At 37.5% G+C, this 27012-nt stretch overlaps 1 protein-coding gene across 1 annotated transcript in view; it reads right to left on the bottom strand.

Moving 5' to 3' along the window:
• The window catches only part of UXS1 (UDP-glucuronate decarboxylase 1), a 55406-nt gene that overhangs the window by 1996 nt on the left and 26398 nt on the right, over positions 1–27012 (bottom strand). Inside the window, exons 7-14 of the mRNA XM_010728139.4 lie at positions 21001–21105; positions 19694–19753; positions 18668–18789; positions 9546–9665; positions 5443–5486; positions 4255–4315; positions 2826–2883; positions 369–472 (exon numbers count right to left, since the gene is read on the bottom strand). Of these exons, the coding sequence (XP_010726441.1) occupies positions 369–472; positions 2826–2883; positions 4255–4315; positions 5443–5486; positions 9546–9665; positions 18668–18789; positions 19694–19753; positions 21001–21105 (674 nt within the window). The remainder of the gene's footprint in view (positions 1–368; positions 473–2825; positions 2884–4254; positions 4316–5442; positions 5487–9545; positions 9666–18667; positions 18790–19693; positions 19754–21000; positions 21106–27012) is intronic.

The following is a 27012-nucleotide window of genomic DNA, read 5'->3' on the forward strand; positions in this document are numbered from 1 at the left end:
TGTGGTACATAGTTAAAAGAGCCTAACATCCTTCAAAGAATCCAGCAGGCTTACAGAAAGGTAGCCACTTCCTAATACGCATGTGAAAAAGTTGAAAAGCCTATTAAAAAAATGTCTTCTACTTAAGTTTGTCACACATGCCAGTACTAATCTGTTCTCCTGTATGGCACAAACCATGCAATCTTATCCAGAAGTTCCTGAATCATAAGCTAGTGCAACAGTACGAGAGACTCTTGGCACTTTACAGCCGTTTTAAAACTGTCTTGGAGACAGCGTTAAGCAGATACTTTGAAAACTGAAAGATACCATTGCTATGTGGTCCTCCCCATGTTTTTTGGGCACAACAACAGTAACGTAGCTGTACATACCACAGGTTCCCATCCAAGTAACAACTTGGCTTTTCTGATGTCAGGCTTTCGTTTCTGAGGGTCATCCTGTGCTTCTGAGAGAAACTGGATTTCACTCCCGCTGCCTATCAAACAAGAGGCTGTGCATTATTATCTGCAACTCACCACACGCTGCATCTAATCTTTTCTACTACTGAAACATTAAGTGATTTTGAGGTTTCTGCATCATAATTCCAACACTGAAAAGCATTCCATGCAGCTGTACTGCACACAACAGCTGAGCGAACCAGCTGTCCTAGAACAGCACGGATCACAAAACCTTTCATGAAGATTTCAGCATGCATTCGCGAAGGGAAGTAATGTTAATCACTTAAATAACGTTCTCTGATGAAGCAACCATCTCTGTAGACAATGGGAGAGTGGATATTATTGACTTCAGCAAGGTTTCTGACACTGTCTTTCATTAAATTCATCTACACAAGCTAGATGGACCATACGTAGCCAGGTCCAGATGGTGGTGATGAGTGACACAAAGCCCAGCTGAAGGCCCACACTACTGGTGTACCCCAGAAGTCAACACTGGGCCAATGTGAGTGGCTGGTACACCAGTACCAAGGCCATGTTTGCCATCCAAAGAGATCCTGACACACTGGAAAAATGGCCTGCCAGAAATCTCACAAAGTTCAACAAATGGAATTACGGAGTTCTGTACCTGCAGAGGAATAACCTCAAGGACCAGGGCATGCTGGAAAGTAGCCTGGCAGGAAAGGACCTGAAGGTGCTGCTGGACACCAAGTTGAACAAAAAAGGACAACGGTATTATTCACTGCATTAGGCAAAGTACTACCAGTAGATCAAGAGAGGTCCTTCCTCTCCTCTCCTCTCCTATGCCCAGATCTGGGTCCACCAGTACAAGAGGGACATGGACATGCTGGAGACAGTCCAAAAAAAAGCCATGAAAGAGACCAAGGGTCTGAATACCTGTCCTGTGAAGAGGGGCTGAGGCTGGGACTGTTCAGCCTAGAAAAGAGAAGCTACACGGTGAATTTCTTCAGCCTACGCGTATCCCCAAAGGGAGAGCACCAAGAGGACAGAGCCAGGCCCTTTTCGGTGGGGCCCAGTGCCAAGACAAAGACAACAGACACAAACTGGAACAGGAGTTTCCCTCTGAACACCAGGAAAACACTTCCGCACTGTGTGGGCAACAGAGCACTGGCACAGGCTGCCCAGAGGCTTTGCAGTCACCTCTTTGCAGATCTTCAGAAGATGCATGGACATGTCCCTGGACACTCTGCTCTGGGTGGCCCTGCTTGAGCAGGGCTTGGGCCAGAGCAACACGGAGATCTTTGTCAGTTTCAGCAGTTCTACATTTCTGTTAGTGTTTTTCCATTGCAAAAGCACTTCGCTTGTTCTTTGCCCATACTTTTCAAGTCCGACTGTTAAATACCCATAGTATTTATCTTCCCTCATGAAAACACAGTTTATCTAATCTAATCTAGCTAACAGTTTATATGTCATCTTACTGTGAGATTTTATGGATGTAGAACTAAATTGCCACTCCAGGCAGACTGAAACAGGTCAAGTTGTTTGTGAACAAACAGACAAGGTAACAATTATTTTCATCTGCCAGATGGGTTTGGTGCTGTGTTTTTCAATCCCTTCCCTGAACTGTGGATTTACAGATGCTTTTCAGTGGGGATGGTTCTCTATTTGAAACACCACACGCATTAACTTCTGTAGTGTATGTCTGAACTTGTCTTTTTCAGCCACTTTTTACAGATCTCTCAGAAGCACTCATGGAATCTACAGACTAAAATCCTCTGCTAAGGGCACCAGCATGTTTCATCTCATGAGGAAGCCACATTACAAGACTGTGCACAGCTATTTACTTCTACTCTTGAGGGCTCTGAAGTGCTACAGATATCAGAAAAAGGGGAAGTCAAAGTGTTTTCTTCCAAGCCACATTCAAGGGAGGTGCTGGCAGCCCTTGCAGGAATCACTGGTAGATCAAAGAAGAGTAGAGAAAGACTGGCACCACAGCATGAAGCTTTTTAAAGGTAATTGAAGGAGAACAGCCTGCACCATTGTGAAGAATCACCTTGCTAAAGTATCTGTATTTCAGCTAGGATATTATGTAAGATGTTTTTACAGCATGCAGTGAGGAAAACTTCACTTTCAGGTAATTATCTAGTAACTTGCATAAACATTATATAAAATTACTGACATAAATCATGCAGATACACTGAAAGAATGTATTCATTTGACTGTTCATGCAGTTTTTTTATGAGCTCAATGGATTTGGATTAGCTGATTAATATTTAATTATATGACCAGGATACAATTGACTTTAATGAAGTTATTAAGAAATCCAAAGACCAATTAAACTATCTATATAATACATACATTAATCAAAACAAAATCACCTAAAGACAACAAGTACTTCATGAGATCCACTGAAGAATTACTTCTTATACTCACCAACAAGTTTTTTGATTAACTGGGCAAACTCTAGGATTGTGTGCTCTTCTGGGTTTCCCTAGAAATGGAAAGGAATACTCTTTACAATAATAATTTATAACATGTTAGCTTTCTGACATTAGACAGTTCTAATACAGTGATGTTAAACTGAAAAAACTGAACATTATACCTCATCCTCATTTTTACTCAGATGAAAATAATTCAGAGTGATGTGGGGGGGTATCCAAAGACCATTATATAAAGAATAAATAAATAAAATGCATCCCTTAATCACAATAAAATTACATACCCCAATACAGCAGCACACACAACCACATCATCAGTTCAGTTTGTACACAACAACTTTGATGAGTTGAGGACAGATGATATAATAAGGACTTCATATGTATAAGTACACTAAATTCAACCAATTTTGCTGCAGTTGATTACTTCCAAATTTACCACGTCTACAAATTTACCAATACATATACAGGCTACCTGCTTTCCTATACAATATTTCCTTTCTTAACTCACATTTTTTCAGCAAACTTGCACATGAAAAAAAAATCTCAGCATTTCAGAATAAAATGTTGAAAGATTCCTGCTAGCATTAGCTCATCTTCAGACTCAATTCCCTCCATCCCTAGCATTCCTTGTTTTAATATGCCTCTTATTACATCTTGTTTGACCTACAGCTGAACATTTATCTACACACAAATCTAAATGCTTAGTTTAGAGGCAAAACACATGATGGATTTTAAAATATCAGCATTCAGACAGAAACACAGAAACAAACTTAAAGCCACAAAAAAAGGAAGAAAGAAAGAAAGAAAAAAAAACCAAACTAGTCAACTGCCCTGCAGAGTTGAGTACTTGATTTGGCAAAAGTTGACATACACAGAAATGATCTGACATGTGCACCCTTTTCCTATTCTTATATTCACTGCTACAGGTCAGGTGATAGCAAATGGACAAAGTAAAAACCTTAGTGGAAAAGGTTCTAAGAATCTCAATCAATACTAGAAAATTACCCCATCGAAAAGAAACCCATTTTCTTCCAATCAAAGCCAGTATTAAGTGATTTCTATTTATTCAGAGCTAAGTATCCCTTTCAGTCCTCATTGTAGTTAAAAAGTAATTGGTGTATTTTGCATCCTGATCTTTTTCTTTTCAATTTCATATTCCAGTTACATGAATCTTCTTGTTAATACAAACAGAAAAACTCTAAAAAATTTCTCTTGTTCTTGAAGCTATCATATCCTAACGCCTAGGTGCTTAATCTTCTTACTCACGCAGAAAATGCAGGATTAAAGAGATTTTTTATTCTATTTATTTCTTTTAGAAATCAGCATCTATTTCTTCTAGAAATTAGCATCAGTGACAAGAAGGAAAATACAGGTGAAGTAAACTGCACAGTAAAAACTCAATAGAGTGAAGCACTCATACTCACCAAGTTGACAGGACTGCTGACATTGCTGTTCATCAACGCCACCAATCCATTCACAAGATCACTATAAAAAGAGAACAGATTGAGGCAATTTTCACTTCCCCATAAATAATGCTCTCCTCCAAAAGGAGAGCTGCCTCCCCAGAGCAGCAGATTAGTCAACTGAGAAAGGCTGAAATAAGATTTACAGCATATTTTTTTAATGACTGCATGTCTCCATAGCTTTTTTTTTTTTTTTAATACAGTCACAGTTGAAAGATACATTGAAATGAAGGTTAGTTTTGAGATATACTGGTTACAATCCCTCAGAGCACATTGAGGAAAATGAAAAAAAAAAAAACAACACCCAGTTACTTGAAAAAAAAAACAACAAACTTCATCTTTCCTCTCCTACACACATTTATTAAATGCCCATTTCCCACATATCTCAGATGACATCACCAACACCTGATTTTCAGTTTATTATTTCAATCACCATCTCTCTTCCTGAAAATTTTAAGACAAGTTTGTTAAAAAGAGTGTTTTGGTGTTACCTCCCCACAGAAAAATAACACAGTTATCAGCACGTCCCTGGACATACAAATCCAGACTTCTTTCATTACAGAATACCATCTTTAAAGGAGTGGCTTCCATCACCTCTGTTACTGCTTTCCAACTTCCGAAAGAACAGCATTTTTCCAAGCACATTATGATTAAAACAACCCAGAAGTCTGGCCCTGATGTTTAGCTAACAAAAGAGAACAGAAGATTCTAAGGACCAGACTGACTTTTTATTACTGAAAGTGCATTCTGGTCTTGCTTATACTACAAACATCATCTGCTGCAATACCCCCTTCAACTTGTTCCTTCCCCTATGAACACAATTCTGTCCACAGCAGCCCCAGGACACAAGGTGGCAGCATTGCATTAAAATGCAGAGAGTTAAAAAGTGTTCAGACTCAAAGCAGCATTAAGAACTTTGTTATCAGGCACTGGCTGCCTGATAGTAGACCACCACAATATTTTAATTCAGAGCTCTCAACCAACTAATGTGTTGTTCCTTGGTATTTTTAAAAACTTCAGCGTCTCCTTTCTGAAAGGTCTAAGAATGAAAATAGTTCTTGGATTAAAATGAAGCTCATACTAACTGACCAAGCTCAAAGAATCAGCAAATAAAGTAAGCAAGTATCAGAAAGCACAAGCAAGGCTTACCTGACATACTGGAAAGCTCTCGTCTGAGTTCCAGGTCCATAGACCTAAAACCAGATGAAAAGTTACAGAAATGTAAGAGTCTTCTCTAGCTCAATTGTCTTTTCCTCACTATCCTATAAGAAGTGCCAGGGAGAAGCACCCAAGACACAGGTTCTGCATTACAAGATTGGAAAAAAGATGTATTTGCAGTCTCTTGGCAAAGTATCAGTTCTTTGAAGGTCTTTTTGTTCTTGGAAATTTCTCCAGCAAATATACTCTTATGCGACTAATTAATCTAGAATTCTGGACGTATGGAATGTTCTTAGTGGTGTAAGACAAAGCGATGCTTTGTCCTCTCCCAGCTCACTGAAAGAGGCTGCAGCATGGCACTCAGCCAGAAAAGAGCACCAAATACCTAAAGCAAACCTCAGAATGCTATGATGTGGTTATGATGGGCAATTTGTGTTTGCTCTTTAACAGCAACAAACTTCAAAAAGACCACCAAACATTCACAATCCCTAAAAAAAAAAATTAACTAAAAACACCTTTCACTTTGTGAGATGAATTTACTTCATTTGAACTACTACCCTGAACCAAGAGACTGAAAACTTGTGTTCAGTTATATTTTGAAGAGGTCAATGGTAGGTAGTCCTGACAGCCAAATTCTGTGTTAATACAAGGGTGAAATTTTTATTTATTTTTTAAATTTCAACTACTGCTCTTGCTGATAATTCATTTTATTCGACCTGTTTAGCCAAACAACTCTCCCCTTAGCTCTTTTCTCATTTCCAGTCATTTTTACTTGTAGATAGTTATTCCCTATGGAACAGAGATGCTGGGCAAAATCCTTTACGTTATCCCTCATTACTTTCTTGATAATCAAGTCTAGACAGTGTGGCTGTTATAAAAGAAAAATAAAGCTTTTAATTTTGCCTCTCACAGAACAGCACTGACTCCGGACTTATCTTATTGATGTTCTGAAATATCCCAAGGATTGCACATTTTAAAACACAATAATCACTCCATATTTGATACTGGAGTAAGTTTTCACAGAATTTCTAGTTAGTGTTTTCATTCAGTTTTAGTTCCAGAAGATCGGAGGACTATTTTTAATAAAAGACCAAATGCAGCAAAAGCTCACTGCAAGCACTAGGGCAGCAAACATAACAGATGGAAGGACCTTCTGACCCTTTACAAACTTTATAGGCTAGATAAGTTTTCCAAATGTCATGTAGAGGCTCAAGACTTCATGCCCCAGTATACCACCCTGGAAGCAACAGAAGTAGTGTACAGTGCTATAACCCATTATTATACAATTACACATCCACACATATTTTGTGTGGATCCAAAAGTCTCAAAGAAAGAAGCTCCATCTCGTCTGCTTCCATTTGCTTACTGCCTTGCAACAAACTGAACTAGCCTCAACCCGTGGCTTTTGGGAGATGGCTTACTGGTAAGAAAATGAAACTCAACACGAATTTTTTTTAATGTTTTGAAAAGAAAAACATTCATAAAATAATCTCCTGTGCACTTGCTTTGTTTTATGAGCAGTCTGATACGAAGTCTAATGGACTGCCTGCAGCACTAATGTCAGAAGGATCACATTAAGAGAGGACTGACTGGGTCAGGGACTTGCCTTTTGCATGTATTTTTTCTATCCCACAAAGCATTGCAAATCACACCCAAATCTAGGGCATCATCAAATAGAAGGAAAGAACAAAGCAGTATCTGGGCAACTAATTACCCTAGTTGTATAGCAGTTGGCAATGTTCATGTTTGAAGAGCGTATTTCTGTCAAAGCCTTGCATTTTTCATCAATAACTAGCTGTTTCTGGGACATGAAGAATGAAATCTGAAATACTGCAAACAAGTATAAAAAAAAGAAACATCCCTATAGTTTCTTCCATGCAGGCAGCCTTGCTAACAGATCCTCTATTCCCAAAGCTTATTAATAAATACACACCCCCAGTCTAGGCAATCTAGGTAGATTTACAGCCTTGAAAAAACATTTATTTCCAAACAAACTACAGTAGCTGTGCTAATGTACAGCCAAGAAATGGAGCATCACTGTAAAGTAATTCACTTCATTCTAGCCAGGATCTGAGGAGGAAACCAGAGTTTATTGTTGATGTACAACACTTTAACACATTGTATTTCAGTGCCATTTTTCAACCAAAAGAACCCCAGGGTTGGTCTCCTGACATGAGCATTCAGTACAAAATGTAAAACTCCAGCCAAATAAAAAATTAAGAGGAGACTACTTATTTTTCATGACCGTTAGCAGATGATGTTTCCTTCTGTTCTGATGGCTTAACATCACCCCTCCAGCACAGAAGCAGCAGAATTCCTGAGAAATTACACTGGCAAATGCTTATTTCCCAACAGGTAGGGCATAAATTTATGTGGCAGGATTATTTTTCCCCCAACCTGTACTGAACACACACGGTTGTGCAATTAGCCTGTTCAATGTTGCAAATACTCTTGTCAGTACAGGCACAGCATACTGGGCTCATTGGCTTTCTCACCTGCTCCAGACTGAGCCCTGGCATCTGCAGCCTCAGTCAGGATCACACAGTTGCCACCACACTCTTCACAAATACACCTGAACACTGTCAGTGCTTTGTAGAAAAAAAGTAAATCTCTGGGGGAAAAACAACCTTAAGGAGTGCACACAACACTCACAGGCTGGTTGCTCTGAAATAAGCCTTCAGAAGCAGCTAAGAGTAACAGAGTTGACAACATCCACTGATGGTAATGTTAAAAAATAGTAATAAATTTGCTTGAGAGAACTACCACTGACAAACAGCAAGCTAAAAAGCAAATGCTTAACTATAGAGAAGACCATTATTAAAAAAAATAAACACTGTGCTGAAGGTAGGTAATCCCTTGGGACAGGGAACAGTCGTAAGACAATATTCCTTTCTTGAACACTCTGTTCAGCTTCAGGTTTTCCCCACAAGAATCACAGTAGTGGAAGTTGACACAGAATTTTCATCCTTTCCCTCCTGGGATTGTCTTCAAGATACTACAGGAAGTCTTGGCTGAATTGTGTATTTTATAGTCTCCAGTAAAAGGAGTGCTGTCTCGGTCTCAAGACAGTTATCCCCTGGAAGGGCAACTTTTTTGTCATTTATTTGCTTTTTATCAGTCATATATTATTTAGCAGTTTACTGGCTGATCAGAACAAGAGTCCTTTGAGTGATTTCCTGGCACTTCACTCTTCTAATCTAGGCAACATTAACAAATTTTCATATGAAATTCTGCTACATGTCACATACATTGTGTATTTTTCCATGAGCTCACAACTGATTTTAGAATCCAAAGTACTTCTCTCTCTGTCTCAAGATAACTCCTACCATTTATTTTATGTGTACTCATTATTTTACAGTAACAAACCAACCAGGATTAGTACATAAATCAGGTACTCTCTGTGTTGCTAAACTATCAGTAGCATTTTTGGCAGAATTTCGGCCCCTGCCAGCACTTTCTCTCCTGATGTTGTAAAACTGTTTAAGTAGCATCAAAAGCCAAGAACCATTCTGAGCAAACAATCTGGATGTTCCAACTTGCTTTGAAAACAGAAAAATGTAGCTGTTATATATGTGGGCCATGTCACACCAGCTGTCAATGGCAACAAAAACCACTCCTGGCCTGCTTTATCTACTAAAATGCGACGTAGCTTGAAGGCCTTTAATGTTATGCTACTCACGGAAAGTTAGGCTGATACCTAAGCTTGCAAGAAGACAGCTAGATGCCTAACTTCAAAAATGGTTCAGAGAAAGTTCCTCAACAAGTAGTAGTACAAAGCCACAGTACTCTAAACCTGACCACAAGGAAGAGCTGCGGCAGACAAGAGATTCAAGTTTAGGATGACTAAAATACTTTCCTAGATTGCAGCTTGTTTCTACCTTATGATGCAATATCAATACAATCAACAGAACACACCTTTGCACATACAATTCTATAAACATGACCTTGATATACTGCAAAATTTTCTTTTTTTTTTTTTTAACTTTACAGAGGGGAAATCCTCAGTGTTTTCTAAAATCCAAGCTCCATCATAACACATGAGCACAGAATATACAGAACACAACTCTTCACGTCAGTGACAAATCATTACTTACTGTTAGTGGTTCTCCCTGGAGAGCTTGTAGGATAAAATTACTGACAACTCTACCATCATTCATATGCATTCGAGGACCAAAGGTATTGAATATTCTGGCAACCCTTACTTCGACTCCTTCCTGCAGGTGAAGAAAAAAAAACAACAACACATTACTACCTTAGTAAGCATTTCTTGACAAAAGTGCAAATTAACTCTTCCCTATCCAAAATCTTTCTTAAGAATTCATTTGGCAGATTTAAAACGCATTACTTTCCCACTATGAAACACTTCTAACTTCTCTCACCAATGCTACTGGAAACTGCAGTACATACAGCAAGATAATGCTAGTTCTCTGTATTTGTAATGCAGTCAGTGCTAGAACAGCTGATGATTTCAGTACAAGCATTTTCCTCTAACAAGAGCTTCAAGACTTTCAGTAGTACCCATTCAACAAGAACTTTTTCCACCCAAGGCTTAAGGAGACTTTTTTTTTTTTTTTTTTTAAGATAAGTCTCACAATCACTAGATGTAGTACCAGGGTAGCACTTCTTGTGATTAGAATTGAATGTTTCAGATAAGTGTCTTCACCAGTGCTATAAAGAGGCTTTGTAGCCACAATCATTATGTTTCTTAGTTCCTTGCTACTTATTAAGCTGCATAAATTCATGGATTATAGTACAGGTCTTTCAATGCCTTAACTTTTCTCACCAAGAAGCATTTCTGTCACTGCCTCAGAGTCTTACAGGAGGATATTCTGCAAAGTTTCAAAGTAAAATGCAACAAATGTGAAACTGGGAAACCGTCTGGACAAAGAATTTTAACAATGGAAGACTGCAGGACAAAGTAATCTCTCCAAATACTTCCTGTTTATTGACACTGACTCATTTGGACAAGGCACAGTTGATGATAAAACCCGTAAGAAGGATGCTTGGCCTTCGTAAGCTGAAGCATGCATTTGGCTCTGGATGAACTTAAAGCAGCAAGTGAGTGATTGATATAAGTCAGAGAGGAAGGATCTCCAAGTGACCCATAAACAAATGAATCCTCAGAGCAGTTTTGTGAAAACAGTAGCATTACTATTTTAGAGATGTGCAAGTGAGAGAGGCAAAAGCACATTTAATACTTCAGGTATTAGACGGTGTTGACAAATGGGAAAGACCAAGTAGCAAAGGTAGAGCCCAACATCCTTGGAAGGGAGAAGGCCAAGCAATATTAAGTTCTGCTTACATGCAGGTAAGGCTTTAAACTCCATGACCAAATGTTATTTATATTTGCAGATATATTGTAAGCTAACATTAACCAGGCAGATAACCTTTGTGCCACTTGAACAGCTTGGATCATTCATACACCAAGCTTGTGTCCATCACAGAGCTGAAAAATAACCTCGGGAAGAGCAGAAGCTCCTTCCTGTGCAAAATGCATCATCTGGGAATATGCTCCTCATTTGCAGTTAAAAAAGCATGTCAAACATACAGTTCCAGCAGCATATCACACAGCCATTCCCAAAGCTTCCTCTGCATCTGAAAATACACTCTGGCAGAGTTTCTTGTTCTTCTGTTTTCCCCAGCACTCTAGCTTAAAAGGACACTGACTCCTCCAGAGAGGGATTGTATTTCATGTGGGCTTTCCAGACATTGCCATTAATAACAAGTACTGAAAATGAGACACTTGGAAGCTAGTACTCAAGATAAAAATAACTCATTAAACAATGCTGACCAAAAAACCTCTCTTGTACTGCACAAGCTACAGCAGCAGCCTTGTTTTCCAGCATTGGCTGGAAAATAGTAAGGGCTCTAGAAAAGAAAAACAGTACATGCTGTATAAGCACTTACTCATCACCACAGTGAATGCAGTATTTATCCTCCCTTTTATTTATTTCATCTGCAAAAACCTGTAATGTTGTATTTTAAAAATCACTAACCTTTTATTTATAGAGTTGTCTAGCAAAGCTATTCTAGGCAGCAACCTGCTTTGAAAATCTGTTTTCCCTGCAGCAAATTCCCAATTTGTGCCTGTAAATCTGTGATCTGTCTTCTCAAAAGAAACTCTTCCAGAAATAGATCTTGGTGCCAATACTCTAATAACTGTTCTACATTTCCTTTTACCATTTCATGAAAATCTCCTTTGAGGTGATTCCTTTGTTAACTGCCACAAGTACTACTGGAACTCTCTTACCTACACCCTTTACTCTGAATATCAATGCGTTACTTACAACTGACCACCTTCACAATACTCCCACTAGCAAAGTGGATTACTTCCTTGGACTTCTGGCAGTAAGGCAGGTGTAACCTTTTTATTATAGCCCAGGAGAAAGAAGGAAATTTCTCTGTCCTATGTTTATACTGTTCAACAAAAGAGAGCTTGTGACTAATCCCTGATGAGATCAGATGTGGTCTTCTGACTTCCGTCCTCACCGCTTAAGGGAGAAAGTTCCTCGGGCAGCCCAAGAAGAGACTGGAAGCAAGCTAGTAAAAATGCAACATTGTGAGCTATCAAAACACTTCAGTTCACTCTTATTTACCAGTATGAACATAATAAGCTGTGGCCATATTTCATAAAGATCTCAGGCGAATTCGTCTTACTAATTAAGAGTGCTAAACATTTCCTCCTTGTAAAGTCTGTGGATGCATCTAAACAGCGGGAATGAATTAGAACTCCCTGCACGTAAAATCAGGAAAGAGAAAGCTGCAATTGTCTGTTTTCCAACACACAATGAATTTCATGGACAAAAAAAAAATTAGCAGGGAACGCCCAGACAGCTGCATGGATAGCATTGTGACCTGATACAAATCTTTACCAGTGCTTCAGCTAAAACTACTAAGATTGCTGCTTGCATCCCTCATTGTATTAGTAACCTTCCTAGTGACTTGTATTCTTCATTAATGAGATCACTAATTAACTATGATTTTTATTTCCCCAAGTCCTGAATTGTAATCATATAACACAGTAACATCAGGATCCATCCATAACATGTTTTTAAGCTACAGTATTCTAACCCTGAGGCTCAGTTTGAGGTATTTCATATATGTATGTATATATACACATACACACACACATATATATACACACTGTATATATATCTATCTATATATCTATCAAGTTTTTTTGAACTGTTTTGCAAACACACAGTGATGTTGATGTCTGAGTTTCACAAATGCCTCTAGATACACTAAGAAGGGCAATCACAATTGTCTTGATTACTTTCGGTAGAATGCAGGTTCTTGAACACAATCCAGGCATATCTCCAGCACTCTCATCTTATGGTTGAATATTACCTTGCTTATAGTTCAACACTTCCCAGATTAGAGAAGCTATCATATCAGTTCAAGGTCTCTTCATACCATTACTTTGATCTCTCTGCTAAAATGTTTTATTTCTAGCATTTGTCTCAGCTCGTTTATAAGTGTTGTATATGGCCAATGAAACAGGCACAAGTCTGTTCTTCCAGCACTTGGATGGGAGTTACTGCCATTAGGAAGACGTGTATCCACTAAAGTGCATCTATGCCTGAATTACTAGGGTACCCCCTTCAGACAGGGATTTTAACTTCAGTACTTTACTGAACAGCATAGCTTTGAAACATGAGGAGGCAGTTAACATAAACAGTGTAATAAAATCCAGTGAATGAGAACTTTAACACAGCTTCCATTAAGGGCCAGAAATACTCCCAAACAACCAACATTATGTATTTCAAACAATTTTAGTCTTCTGTGTGATAGAGTTCTGCAGAGCTATACTCATGAGTAGTATGAAAAGAACAGTTAGAGGTAAAAGGCAGTCCCTTCTCAAAGGTTTCAGAGCAATGATGGCTGAATGAGGAAGACACATCTTACAGACAAAAATAAGAGGCATACTAAATTGAAAAGAAAAACATCAGAAATAACACTTTGCATCAACAGATGAATGCTGCTACAGATACACTCAAACACTAGTTAAACCAAAAAAAGGGAGTCAATCTTGGAATAAAAAAAGCACAAAGTCTTCTTGACTTCAGAATTCAATTTACACACAACAGTACAAATGGTATCAGGAACAAAGGAACTAAGTTCTCCAATTACCTGAGGGAAAATCAGAAAATGGGATTTCTTATAGCACAGCAGGGAAAAACTGAAAAACACAACAACAAAACTTTGAGCACAGAGATTACAGAAAGCCTTCAGACTTGTCTTAGGAAACCCGTATTCCTTTAGTCCCAGGTTTGACCTTGTCTAAAGTACAAAGTTATTTCATAATTGTTACCAGCAAAGAGCAGGTAGAAACACTAAAGATAATTCAGCAACAAAAAGGCCATTTTGAATAGGGGCAAGATGACCAGACAGTTTTTTCCTGCTTTATCTTCACATAATTTGGAAAAAACAGCGCTGCACTGACAGAAGAAAACCTTAAACTGTATACATGCTATGTTTGCACAATGAAGGTCTAACAATTCAGATAAATCAACAACGCGATTCAGGAATGCATTCTAACAGCAGAACTCTCTACTTACAGAGGGGCTCTAACTACTAATGATCCAATGAAAAGATAGACTGCATTTTTATGTTAATGCCTCAGACATTACAGAGTTCTCCTCCTCCCGTTTTTGCCTCGCTTTCCTCATGAAGTTAAACTGCTGGAAACAGCACTGTTTCCTCATTCAAAATAGGAATACATAATTAGAAAGATAGAAGAGACCAACAAATAGTACTTGGTATTTTCAATGGAATTGCCATGTTTATGGGGAATATTAACACAACCGAGTGTGAAAGCTCTCAAACTTTGCAGAGGAGAGGAACTGTGAATGTATTTGCTTCCCCCCAACCCCTTCTACCTGATTTTCATGTAACAGAACACTAACTGTGGTAATGACACCTGCACATTAAAGGATTCAGTCAGCAGTGCAGAGGGAATGGCTGTAGCATCTTATCTCTTCTTTCCTACAATGCAAGCAGTGCCCGAGGTGCTGATTTTGTCTGTAGCATCTTATAGACTCCTACTCCAATCCTCGCCTCTTTCTATTCCTGCATGTGAAACTCCTCTACGTGGTTCCTAAAAAAGTTTAGAGTTCTGAGATACTTTTTATCACTACCACTTAGCTTTGGCCTAGTATGCGTCCCAAAAGTAACCATTATCTGTGGCATTAAAGAACTGTTCTTTTAACTATTGCCCTGATGAGATGCAATTCCTCCTCTTCTTCTCTTCTTCTGCTAATACCACAGATAATCCAACTCCATCCATCCAGAAACAGCACCAATTCTGCATCACCTCTTAGGCAAACTGCTTGAGAACTTCATATGACAACACTAAAAAGAACGTTGAATGATTAAAAAAATGTATCAAGGAAGCAACTAACAATAATTAGAGAATACAAGATAAGCACACGGAAGACATTTAGAAGGAAACTCCTTTATTCCAACACAGCTATGTGTTTCCTACCTATTTATTCAATAACTACAGTTATTCAGTATTGATTGCCCTTTCAGTTGCAATTCAATCAAGTTTTCATTACCCCTACATTTTACACCAAGGCTTTTCATGATTACTGAAACCAACTCATTTTGTGAATTAAAGATTAGAAATAAAAGCGTAACTCAATATGCAACAGGAAATCACCCTAGGGCTGCAATTGTAATGCACTTCTATAATTAACTGATTTCAACATCAGTTTGTTTATGTTATCCTCTCATTAGTAAAACAAACTTCATTCCTCTTTTGCCTTTGTTTTCTTCCACTACCTGTTAAAATTTTTTGGCACCTTGATTTTTTGCACTCCTGACTCCAGAATATTCTGTAATGCACAGCATAACCCTTGTCCATCTAAAGTTATATTTAATATTTGGTTATCATTGCTCGGTTCACTTCTACACGCTAAGAAAGACACCCGACGGAATTCTTGATTGGAAGCCCTATGGTATGCAAAAGCAATTTGAAAATCATTGTCTCACATACAGTTAGGCCTATCTGCTACCACTGAAGCTTGTAAAGTTATACAGACATTATGAAGGGGTGAAAACAGTGGAAGAAAACTAAAAATTTCCCTGTGCCATTACAGGCTGAGCAGAAGCACTGCTTCAGGTCTGGAGAACTTCCTAATAGACCAACAGTATAAGAAGAGATTAAATCTAACTCACAAAACGTCCTTAATGCACTAAGGTCCAAGTTTACAACACGATTAAGCATACCAGATTCCCATCATGCAGGTAGCATCAGATTGTGACTAGTATTTAAATTACGTCACAGAGCTGAGCGTACATGAATTCTGGTCTTCTAGGAAGACCAGTAATTCTAACCACAGATTTTTGAAGCTACCAGCATATTGAATGGCAACTCCTGAACAAAGCCCAGAATTCAAACTGCAATAAAACGCGTTTAAACTCCTCCTCACCCCCTCTAACCTCTTTCCACTTCAAACCCCCACATTTTCAGGACGATCTTACTGGTTGTTTAGGGAACTCTGCTCATTCTGGAAAATGCTGGTACGACACTAACTAGCAAACTAAGTTCTGTGGAGAAGGAAAACCGCCAGCCATGCAATCATCACATACGCTTTAAGTCATTCACCAGCATAAAGTTTATCCAAAAAAAACACTGGTAGGATTACAGAAGATATGCAGAACAGCAAAAAAGGTATGAATCAAGGAGAGAAGAAAAGCTGTTGCTTTAAGAGATTTTCAAAACTGTGCACCACATCTTCTATGGGCAATTAAGTGCTGAAATAAAGCTTCCTGGGGGGAGAGTCAGAGAGAACTAAAAAAAAGTTGAAGGGAAGGAAACTGAAGTCTCAGTCAAATGATGCAACTTAAATTCCAGATTAACAAGGTAAAGGAACTAAAGCCTCCCACAGCCTGAGAAAAGTTGCAAAGTAGGTATTTCCACATCCACGTGTAGCCTGATCTAAGTGGCTGATCTATGCTCCCATACAAATTTAAGGAGGGGCATCTGATCCTGGAAGCTCAGAGTAAACATCCTCTCACATGAGACGACATGACCCATGAGATGACATGACCCAGTGTACACACTTTGCATTCGTTGAGCCCTGCATTTCTCCAGCAAACATTTCAACCCTTTGCTTTCTAGAAAATGTTCGTATCTTACTGAATGCTACTGCTGTGCTTGAAGGTAAGGAAGCTGCACAGAGCATGTCTGAAGTTGGCAGTTGTGAACAGGAGATTAAGTCAAGAATTGTTTAATTCAGAGGGTCAAAGCAGTGAAGAGAAATGTTCTACTCAGGACAGACTACTGAGGAACTCCATAAAGACTGCTCTTTGAATTAATTCAAGAACTGTTCTGATTCAAGCAGCCTATCTGGAAGTAAAAATGTGGAAGTTAGTTTTTATTCTCTGTCTTTAGAAGGATGATTAGATATTTAAGGTATCTGAGAATGTATACAATGAAGGAAAACTTTTTAAGACATGATAAATAAATTTCCTTGTCTTTTTTTTTTTTTTTTTTTTAGAAAATTCTAGAAATACTTTACTGTGAAATCCTGTAACCCAATTTCTTTGGGCTACTACACTCCTAATTGACACCCTCCTTCCAAAACAACACAGTACTCATTTTCATAGCAGAAGTCAAATCCTTTTCCTCACAAAGGATAATATTTCCACTAATAAGTATAACATCTGCACTGTGAAAAAAACCAACTCAGTGTTTTGGAATATACAGGAAGGTGGGAGCAAATTTGGGCAGACTTTCTTAATCCAAGAACAAGATGCATCTGACAGAGCTGCCCATAGGACAGAGAGCTTATTCACACCATGTGTTTTCAGTTAATGCATGTGCAAACAGCAATTCCACCATACAAACCTTTGCAAGTCATTGTAAATCCTGCATAAATCTTAAGGGATTAAGTTATTCTGTGGCTTTAAGAGGCAAGCCCATGATTTTCAAGATGACCTAGCTTGTCCTTCTAAAAAGAATGCTGTGATGTATACCATAAACTCACAGAAAATTCAATACCCTAAAGCACAAGAATTTCTCACAAAAAAAAAAAAACAAACAACTGTAATATTCAACTGTGAACCACATTTCCAAACCCAAGAGGGTAATTTGCTACAGTAAAATATAGAAGACATGAACAGTACAATCATACCAAACTTCACTATTTTAAAATGGTTAATGATTTTAAAACGTTCAATTATTTAAAAAAGAATAAAGCAGATACGAATCTTAAGAATTACCTTTTGTTTGGCAGAAGAGTTAAGTGAAAATTTCTACATCCTCTGTACTAAAACACTACCCCTAAATTCCTCACTTTTAAGCTCAGTTTTGTCTTCGTGTTTTTTAAAAGCACTTAGGATTTTATTATTTCAAGTTTTAAAATTCTACAGAATATATTATGTTTGATTGATTTTTACCTTTGTAAATTAAGGCTGCAAATACCAAGAGCAGTGAGATGACTTTCCTTAATGTGCCACATTTTATAATTTAATAGTCTTCTGGAGAATAGTAGAATAGCAATTTAATTAGACAAGACTCGCATGCATGTAAAGAGTCACTGCTGGGTTACTTAGTTAAGAGTTTCTCTTTGGTATTATAAAACCTAGGGAAATTGGCCTGTGTCATTGCAAAAATGTGTTTAAATTGCATTTTAATCTTCACGTTACTGTACTTGGCTGAAGAAAGTATATTACATAACTAAGGATTCATATCTTTCATTAAGGGTTATATTTGTACCTACCTATTTTTAAGATATTTCTAAAGCAATTTAGAATGCGTTGCTTTTATATTAGTATCTATTAAAGAACTTCCCCATTTATACCCACATATTCTGACTTCAATTATGCTCACTAGATGTTCCACATTTATCAGTAGTTGCTGTCTTCAGGAAATTATTTTAGTACAAGACCAACTTAAAGCAATCTGTTATCTGGCTCCTGATTCATAAGGTCACCTTAGTTTAATCAGTCTAAAAACTATTATACTGGGAGACATAATAAGTCTATCAAAGACTAAAACACATTTTCTTGAACACTGCTCATCTGAAATAACAAAAGATGAGAGCAATAAAACTTCTGCATTAAAGAAAGCACAGATTTTACAGCCATACTAGGAATTCTACTCATGACATTCTCCTATGCTCTCCAACCCCTAAGTAACTGAGTTTCCATTAATTCAGTCTTCCTCGTTACAGAAAATCCATTGAATTTGATACAAATGTGATACCTGCTTCATGTATGCATAGCACATGGTCTCTGCAACTCGCTTTCCTTCATCATAGCAGGCTCTTGGACCTATTGGATTCACATGGCCCCAGTAATCCTCATTTTGAGGGTGAACTTCAGGATCTATGAGGGAAAGGAAACACTTTATATAATCTTCTGTCAAAAAGGTAATTATATAATTAATATTCTGGCAGATCACTGATATTAAGACAGTTTATCAACATCTCTCTGAGTTATGCATTTAAAAACCACATAGCTTCAACACAAGCTTCAACATAATTCATTAAAAGTATATTCACTACAACTATGAAAACAACAGTTACAGAAGATACAGGTTTCTACTAAGATAACAGAGTACAAGTAAACAACAGCCTTCAGTGGCTTTCCAATAAGAGATTGAGAAAAGAGGGTTAAATACAATTAGTCATTTGTTACATATCCTCATGTTGCTATTGATCTGTGCTGCCTTTTCCTTTATAAATGGGTTTGAAGTTTGCATATATTACCATGGAACTTGCAAATGTTACAGGCTAATGAAAAAACTTTGATAAGTCTAATCAACTCCTTCCAGTTCTTAATGCTGTTCAAAGACATGATTATGGATGAATTAATGCCATACAAGAGTCACAGAGCAATGAAAAAAAAAAATGCAGATTTCTTTACATTGATTGGAAAAGCTGGCAGGAGTTGTACAAAAGTACCAAAAGGTTCTGCAGCCTGGCTGATCAGCACAGATTGTCTCCTCTCTGACAGATGCAGCTCTATGAAGCACTTGTAAACTCCCTACACAACACTGCCTTTGAAAAAAAAGTCATAAAAAAAGACAGGGAACTTACAAACAGCAGTCTGACCCTTCTTCTGCCATTGTGATTAGAGACTTAAAGCAATTACTAATTCATCTTTAATTGATAAGTACATCTGAAGAAGAAATCAAGCTAAGACAGTGACAAATATCTACTGTTCATCTAAAGGCATGTAAATACCCTTCAGTATTTACATCTCAAGAGCTCTTAACACTTATTCTTACCTCCATACACCTCTGATGTAGAGGCCAGCAGCAGTCGTGCTCCGACACGTTTGGCTAACCCTAAATTTTGGGAAACAGTGAAAGAACATACATGAGGAAGCACAAGAACCTTTCAGTGACACTAACTGCTTTAATGTGATCCTGGTTTGTGCTATGTTGAACGCAAATTCAATTTCTCTTAGTAGATAAATCTAGCTGAAAGTTGTGTCTGTAGCTCTTAATCTCAAGGTAGGAGACTTGAGAAACAGCAGAACAACATCTACATGTGCGATGTGTTCAGTCCTGGGACTAAAAGTTAAACTGAACTAAGACCAAATAATGTAATATATCACACCTAAGTAAAGATCAAGAAAGCATAAATCATTCCAAATACTAAATGAGAATCTTGAAACAACACACTGCAACATGGCTAATGAAACAGAAAGCTAGTTTACATAAACAAACTTGTACAGAACAACATGTTATAGGACAAAAACATTTTCTTCCTACTATTTGTAGTTACTGCCCTGTTAAACAGTCTGAATGATTGCACCCAATTCGAGATGACTCTTCTCAACATTTCAATGACCTTATGGGTTGTAAGTTAGCATGGCCACTCAAAGAAATCACTTATCTATGCTGTACAAATGTCTGATATCACACTGCATCTAAATCATGCAATTCTCTTAATTGAACTCACTTGCATACCAAATGAGAGATGGAATAGAATCCAGCAGGTTTTTTTTTACTCTCATTCTCATCAGGATCTCTGACAGCTAGTACAAGTTGCAGCATATGCCAAACGGATTAAAGATGAGAGGAAAAAGTAGTAATGGCTTAAGGCCTTCTTTTTTACAAGCTTATTCCCAGCACCAAAACCAGTAGAAAAAACTGAAAATTTTGCCTTGTAATTATCTAGTATGAAGCTAGACAGTAAATGTCCTTTCAGCACTTTTGCCAGCCAAAGCACACATGAGATGGATCTTGATGTTTGGAGTTTACAGAAGTAGTGCAGTTTCACATAGTTCAGGCTCTTAGCTGTTCTGTGATTTCTGTAATCACTGCATAGGTATTACTACATAGCTGAGCTACAGGCATGGAAATTCTGTTGTTTTGCTAGCTGAGCTTCCATATTGTCAGAGCTCACCTGCACGTATAGTTAAGAGAAAAGTACAACAACTTTTCTAAGACAGAAAAAAAAACACCCACTGTTCTTGAAGAAGCAACTTCTTTAGTGCTCTTGACTCATGTGCTCCATCCTCCCCCTCATGAACTCTTTCCAGATCATATTGCAATGTAATATTGTTAAGAAAAAGATTTCTACTTACCCAGCATGTTTAATGTCCCAATAGTGTTGGTCTTTAATGTTTTTATAGGATTATACATGTAATTTGGAGGCGAAGCAGGAGATGCTAAATGATAGATCTGGTCCACTACAGAAAGCCAGAGAAGGGAGGAAAGGAAGCATTAATATTTTTCCATGTGACATATGGAAAGAGAAAGCATAAGAGTTGAAAAACAAGTATTCTTTCTGCATTTCCTATCACTGGAGCTCATATGCTATACAACACGTGTTTGCAAACCTGTTGTAAGCCACAGCAAGACATGCTTTTCAGTAACACAAAATTACATCAATTACATCAAAAAAAAATACATCAACAATGTTAACACATATCTTTTTTCAGGTGGAGATTTTTCACTTAAAATAATGCCATTCCCAATAGATATTCCACACTCTCAAGTTACGGAATCTATTTTTACCATCACATTGAATATTATTTAACATCATTGAAGGTATACTGATGTCTAGTCTAATTCATAGTAAGACAGCTTGCATACTGGCAAGAGATTGTACAGGTAATTAATGCTAGTCCCAATCTTAACTAATTTACATTGCTGCATTTCTGTCATTGAAGCTTGTAGAAACACAAAGATTCAAACTACTGTCAAGAAATTCACATTCCACCCAACAGCAAAAATAGAGCCTAGTGTAACTAAGCTAGACTGTTATATCATGTGTTGTGAGTAAAGACTACATCGAAAATCAGGACTCTTATTTCAGCAGATTTTAAGTTCAAAGCTCTATATAACTAATTGAGAATTTCTCTCTCCACCTTTCTCAGCCGCTGTTTATTTCTACCTTAAGCTAAATGAATTCTATTTTGCTGTCTCCTTATCCAGTAGTCATGTTTATTCATCTATTTCCAGATACTTATCCACATATTAATAAAACAGATTATTTCAAAAACAAGCATGGCAATCTTCTCTATTGACATACTTCAGAAGACAGATACAGATATCATAAATGGAATCTGATACAAAGAAGCAAGCACACCAGACATCAGCTCAAATCTGGCTTCGTAACAGGCCACCAAAAAAGTCAGTATATATTCAACAATGAATTTCAAAAAGAACAGCTCACTCCAGAAAATTTAAAGTATAAAAAAAAGTTGTGTAGAGCAACAGAATCACTCAAACATGGAAGCTGAAAGAATCCCAAGATGCTGGTTGATATAAACATAACATAACTAATGACAGTTAGTTATAATCTAAGGCAAATCCTAACCATGAGACCAGCTTTGGCATATCGGAGTTGCAAATATCATCATATGAAATAAGAATCCAAGGTTGGAGATACTACCAGAGGATGTGAAGATGGTGGGTAGAAAAGTTAATTATAATACAAACAGTACAATAAAAGCTGGATCCAATGCTCAACAAACCCCAAATAGCAAGCCCTTCGTAATATAACAACTGTAAGTACAGAAGTGTCTTTCTGACTTCTACGTAACATGAATTACAGCGTGCAGTCGTTAGTAACTAGAACAGCAATGACCAGCTGCCTACAAAACATCAAAGCAGGCCAGAGAGCCGAAGGAATACAATTTTGGCAAGTACAGTCACAATGGTGAGTACTAATTCTCACATTAAAAAGTGGAGAGAAATACAATTCCCTGTAGCAGTCTTCTCTGCTATTTACTCTCTTCTCAACAGAAAATGTTATTTCCATTCACTAACTACTCCAGTGCAGTATCAAGAGAGCTTTTCACAGCATGCAACCTACAATAGCAACAGGAATGGTATCCAAGATGGTCTGACGCCGTGAATGTTGGGGCCTGAATCTTTATTCAAAGCCCTGCCCCCATTGTTAATGCTACACTGAGGATGCTGTCCATCCCTAATACAAACAAAATATACAAATGTCTCAACTCATGCCTAAGTATTACTCTCTCTGCAGCAGAGTATGATCACAACACCAAAGAAAAGGTGTAGATTGAAAGCTTATGAAAGAAGCAGTTAGAGAAGCTATTTACTATTGCTCTTGGCAGCATCAATATTGCTGCCAACAAGGTGGCTCAGAGAAAGGAAACAATCTGACAAGTAAAGTCACCAGCTGCCACCAGACTCCAACTGTCATCCTAGCTTTATTCTGTTTCTTTCCATTCAGTCCTTCACAACCCTTTCTATGTCTACTTTTCAACAGGCTTTAGTGAAACGTTTGCAAAACGAAAACATCACTTCAAAAGCACTGATGAATAAATTACTGTCTAGACCTATGCTGTCAGAGGAGAAGTGAACACATTCCTGCCTCTCTACCTTCATCCATAATCTTTTTGCAATTTTTTTAAAAATACACGCTGAATTTTCAGTGCACAGCCTCTCTTAAAGGAACAGTTCCCATAAAGGCTCAAGGCTATTCAGATGAGCAGTGCTAAAATCTACCTTTCCTTTCTCTGCAATCAAGATACAGTCAGGCATAAGATTATCCAAATGGCCATATGATTGCTAGCCAGAAACAAAACGCAAATAAAATACAAAACCACAAAGATTCCTCAGAATTGTACAACTTTTTCTTTTTTTTTCTTTTCTTTTCTTTTACAAGAAGTGCTCAAATAAACAGAAAAAGTACAGAGGGAGAGGAAACCTCTTCTACCTAGCTTGACTACAAGCGCTGTATGCTCTAAGCTGGCTTTGCAATTAAGCCACAGTGCAATTAATTGAAAATGAGTCTGCGAAAGAATGTGCAAAGATTTAAGTAACTAGGAAAGGTTTAAGTAAAGAGGAAAGGCTTAAACTGGAGGTTTGTTTATCATGTACAAGTTCGGATTACTTTGTGACAACTGAAGGCGAGTTTAGAACTCTTGAAGGCAAGATTCTTCCCAAGCAAAGGAACACACAAATTATTCAACTACAAATGTGTCAAGTAAATAGAAGCTCAACAAACTAGAAACCTCAGAGAAACTGCACTTATTCCATTGAAAGTGTTTAGTTGAATTGAAACTAACCTTAAGTTTCTATACGCTTGCATTTGTGTTAATTTTTATTTTTCATTTATTATAATATTCATATAACATGTTTTGGGGAGACAAAGCCGGACTCTTTTCACATTCACTTTGTGTTAAATAAGCTAAGCAGTGCTCTTGCATGCATCTTTAAGAGTGTCAGCAAACTAGATGTTTGTGCACAATAGGAGCTGATAACCACATCTCAGTCATAAAGACAGATACTAACAGGTTTAAAATGCCCCATTTGTGGTATGACTATAATCTTATAACTCCACTTCTAAACTGGCTGCCCTGCTCCATTTATGCAGGTAGAATGACATTTCACAGCATAAACTGCATTGCACAGACTGCAATGGATGACGGAAAAAAAAGTAAAAAATACATTTTACAAGTTTAAAAAACACTTTTTCCCTATGCAGTCAACACTAGTGGAAACTTGAAAGGAGTGTATAAACAGGAGGAGGCTTGGCTGTTTACAAGGGTGGATAGTCATAGGGCAAGGGGAATGGTTTTAAACTGAGACAGGGGAGGTTTAGGTTAGATATTAGGAGGAAGTTTTTCTCACAGAGGGTGGTGACACACTGGAACAGGTTGCCCAAGGAAGTTGTGGATGCCCCATCCCTGGAGGCATTCAAGGCCAGGCTGGATGTGGCTCTGGGCAGCCTGGTCTGGTGGCTGGTGACCCTGCACATAGCAGGAAGGTTGAAACTAGATGATTATTGTGGCCCTTTTCGACCCAGGCCATTCTATGATTCTATGGCACTCATTTTCAAGTTACTATGTAAACTGAGTACATTATTTCTGCCCTTTCTACATTTAATCCAAAACTTCACTTAGTAGTTTTAAACACAACTCTACTGCCAAGAAGTGGGATAGGTCACAGTAACATCAGCTCAAGCATTCATTCTCTTCTGTTCTCCAAACTGTATCTATGAATCTTCACACTAAAGTTTATAGGAATATGAGCCAAAGCGCTCTCAAGTAAACAACTTGAGGAGGTTGTAACGTTAAAGAATGTAAAGAATCAGAGGTAGGAAGTCGAATAATAATAATAAAGAGATTCTTTTCTCTATATCTCACGCTTTAGAAAAGAAAATTATTTTGTTGGACTAGAAAAATCCACATCTATTAGTGGTTTAAACCTTGACATAAAAAAAATCCCAGGTAATTTAAGAACATACAACTCAAATACAATAAAAAAAGTTCATAGAAATTTTATTTTCAGATTTTCTGTTTCTTACCCTTCAAGTACTTTCGTTCCATTAAGAAATTCAGTACCTCTGCTTTTCTTCTTGAAAAAGCACAAATGAAAGCTAAGTGTCCCTGTGCAATTTCTGCTGATATCTTCCCTAAATGCTATAGCAACAGAAATTCTACTGCATAAAATCACTCACCACTGCAGTGAACAGCCACAGGGCTAAGAAATGAAACTTGCATTTTGACCATTTATCACTGTCTCTGGACAATTCAGATCAAGTTAATGACTCACACGAGGTAGATTGTATTTATGTCTCACTATGAAGTTAAAAAAAATTCATCAAGAAATTTAGTGAAAGCTACACATCCTGAGAGTACACTCACTTTTCATATCAAAAGCACAAACATCGTTCTTCCTAGATCAAAAATTAAGTCTCCATCCAAAATAAAGTACGTATTACACATTTAAGTGTTAAACATCCCTACATGACCTTGTTCAAAGAGGACAGCACATAAACAGGAATTCTTTAAATACTAACCTCCTTTTCTCAAGACTTTTCCCATTTTCCATTTCCATTTCCATTTTCAAATGAAAAGGACTAAATGGGACTAAATTAAGAGCTATGGATCCATGTCAGAAGGAAAAAAACAACTTTTTAATCTATTGCAATAACTCCCTACCCATCCTCCTCTCATCTTTTTTTTTTTTTCTCCCCACTTTTCCTTCCTGGACACAAACTCTTCATTGTTTTTAAACTTTAACAAAACTTTACCATGTTACCATACTATGTATTTTATTTTGTTCTTAATACTTAGTCAATTTTGTTTTAATATTTACCCACATCAGCTTACATTTATGTTGCTGGAGTAAGAGAAGAAATTCAATAAGCTACATGCTGCAAGACGTTACAACTTGTTATCAGACAGTAGAGAATTGGTATCTTAATTACACAGAACATGGGACAGGTAGCAAAAGGATCACAGAATTCCCTTTATTTTTGTGCTTAGTAATTGGGAAACTGATGATAATTCTCTGAAAAGTTCTTAAGTGTCAGTTAGAACAAAAGTAATGGAGTAAAGATTAAGAAAGCTGACAAACCAATGTAGCTATGGTATAAGCTACTACTACCTGGAGCCAACTAATAAGATCTTAGTCCTATTATCCTGTCAGCAAAAACACAAATTTCAAGTAAAGTAACGGACAGTAACTGAACCAATGCATTATCAGAACAGAGAAGGAACACATTTGCAAAACTATTTCAGCAGCACTGTCAGGAATTCATCACAAGCAATAGCACAGGAGATGCAATTACTATAGATTTTTCCTGTGAAATTTGGCCCACGAGAATTCAGCTTGAGTAATAACTGAAAAAAATACAGCTTCAGATTCACTTTTTGTTTCAAATATGAAAAAAAGATTGCTACAAAAACTCCAGCATAATTAGAGTAACTTTTTCACTGATCCATTATACACTGATACATTCCCAAAGCCTATATATGCATAAGTATTTTTTAAATAGCTGTTTACAAACTGGCATAACAGTTTGAGGCTTTATGATAGTTCAGAGGATCAGTTACTCCTACATCTTTGAAGTGAAATGTTTCTTGCTTTGTTGTTGTTGGAATTTAGTGCTGACATTTTCCTAATCCATGGGCAGAAGAATGCTCATACCTAAACCAGGCACATTGTTTTCCATAGAAAAAAACGTAAGGTAACTCAGAAAAGCACGATGACTCTCTCTATGAAAGAGGTTACATTCCTCTGCAGGAGGTACACAATCCACAGTACCAACAACCTTAAATTAAGCTTCTCAGTCCATGCCAAATCAAGATTCAGATTCTGCGCATGTGAGCACG

This window comes from Meleagris gallopavo, chromosome 1, assembly GCF_905368555.1.
Source record: "Meleagris gallopavo chromosome 1, MGAL_WU_HG_1.1, whole genome shotgun sequence".
Classification (NCBI taxonomy): Eukaryota; Metazoa; Chordata; class Aves; order Galliformes; family Phasianidae; genus Meleagris; species Meleagris gallopavo.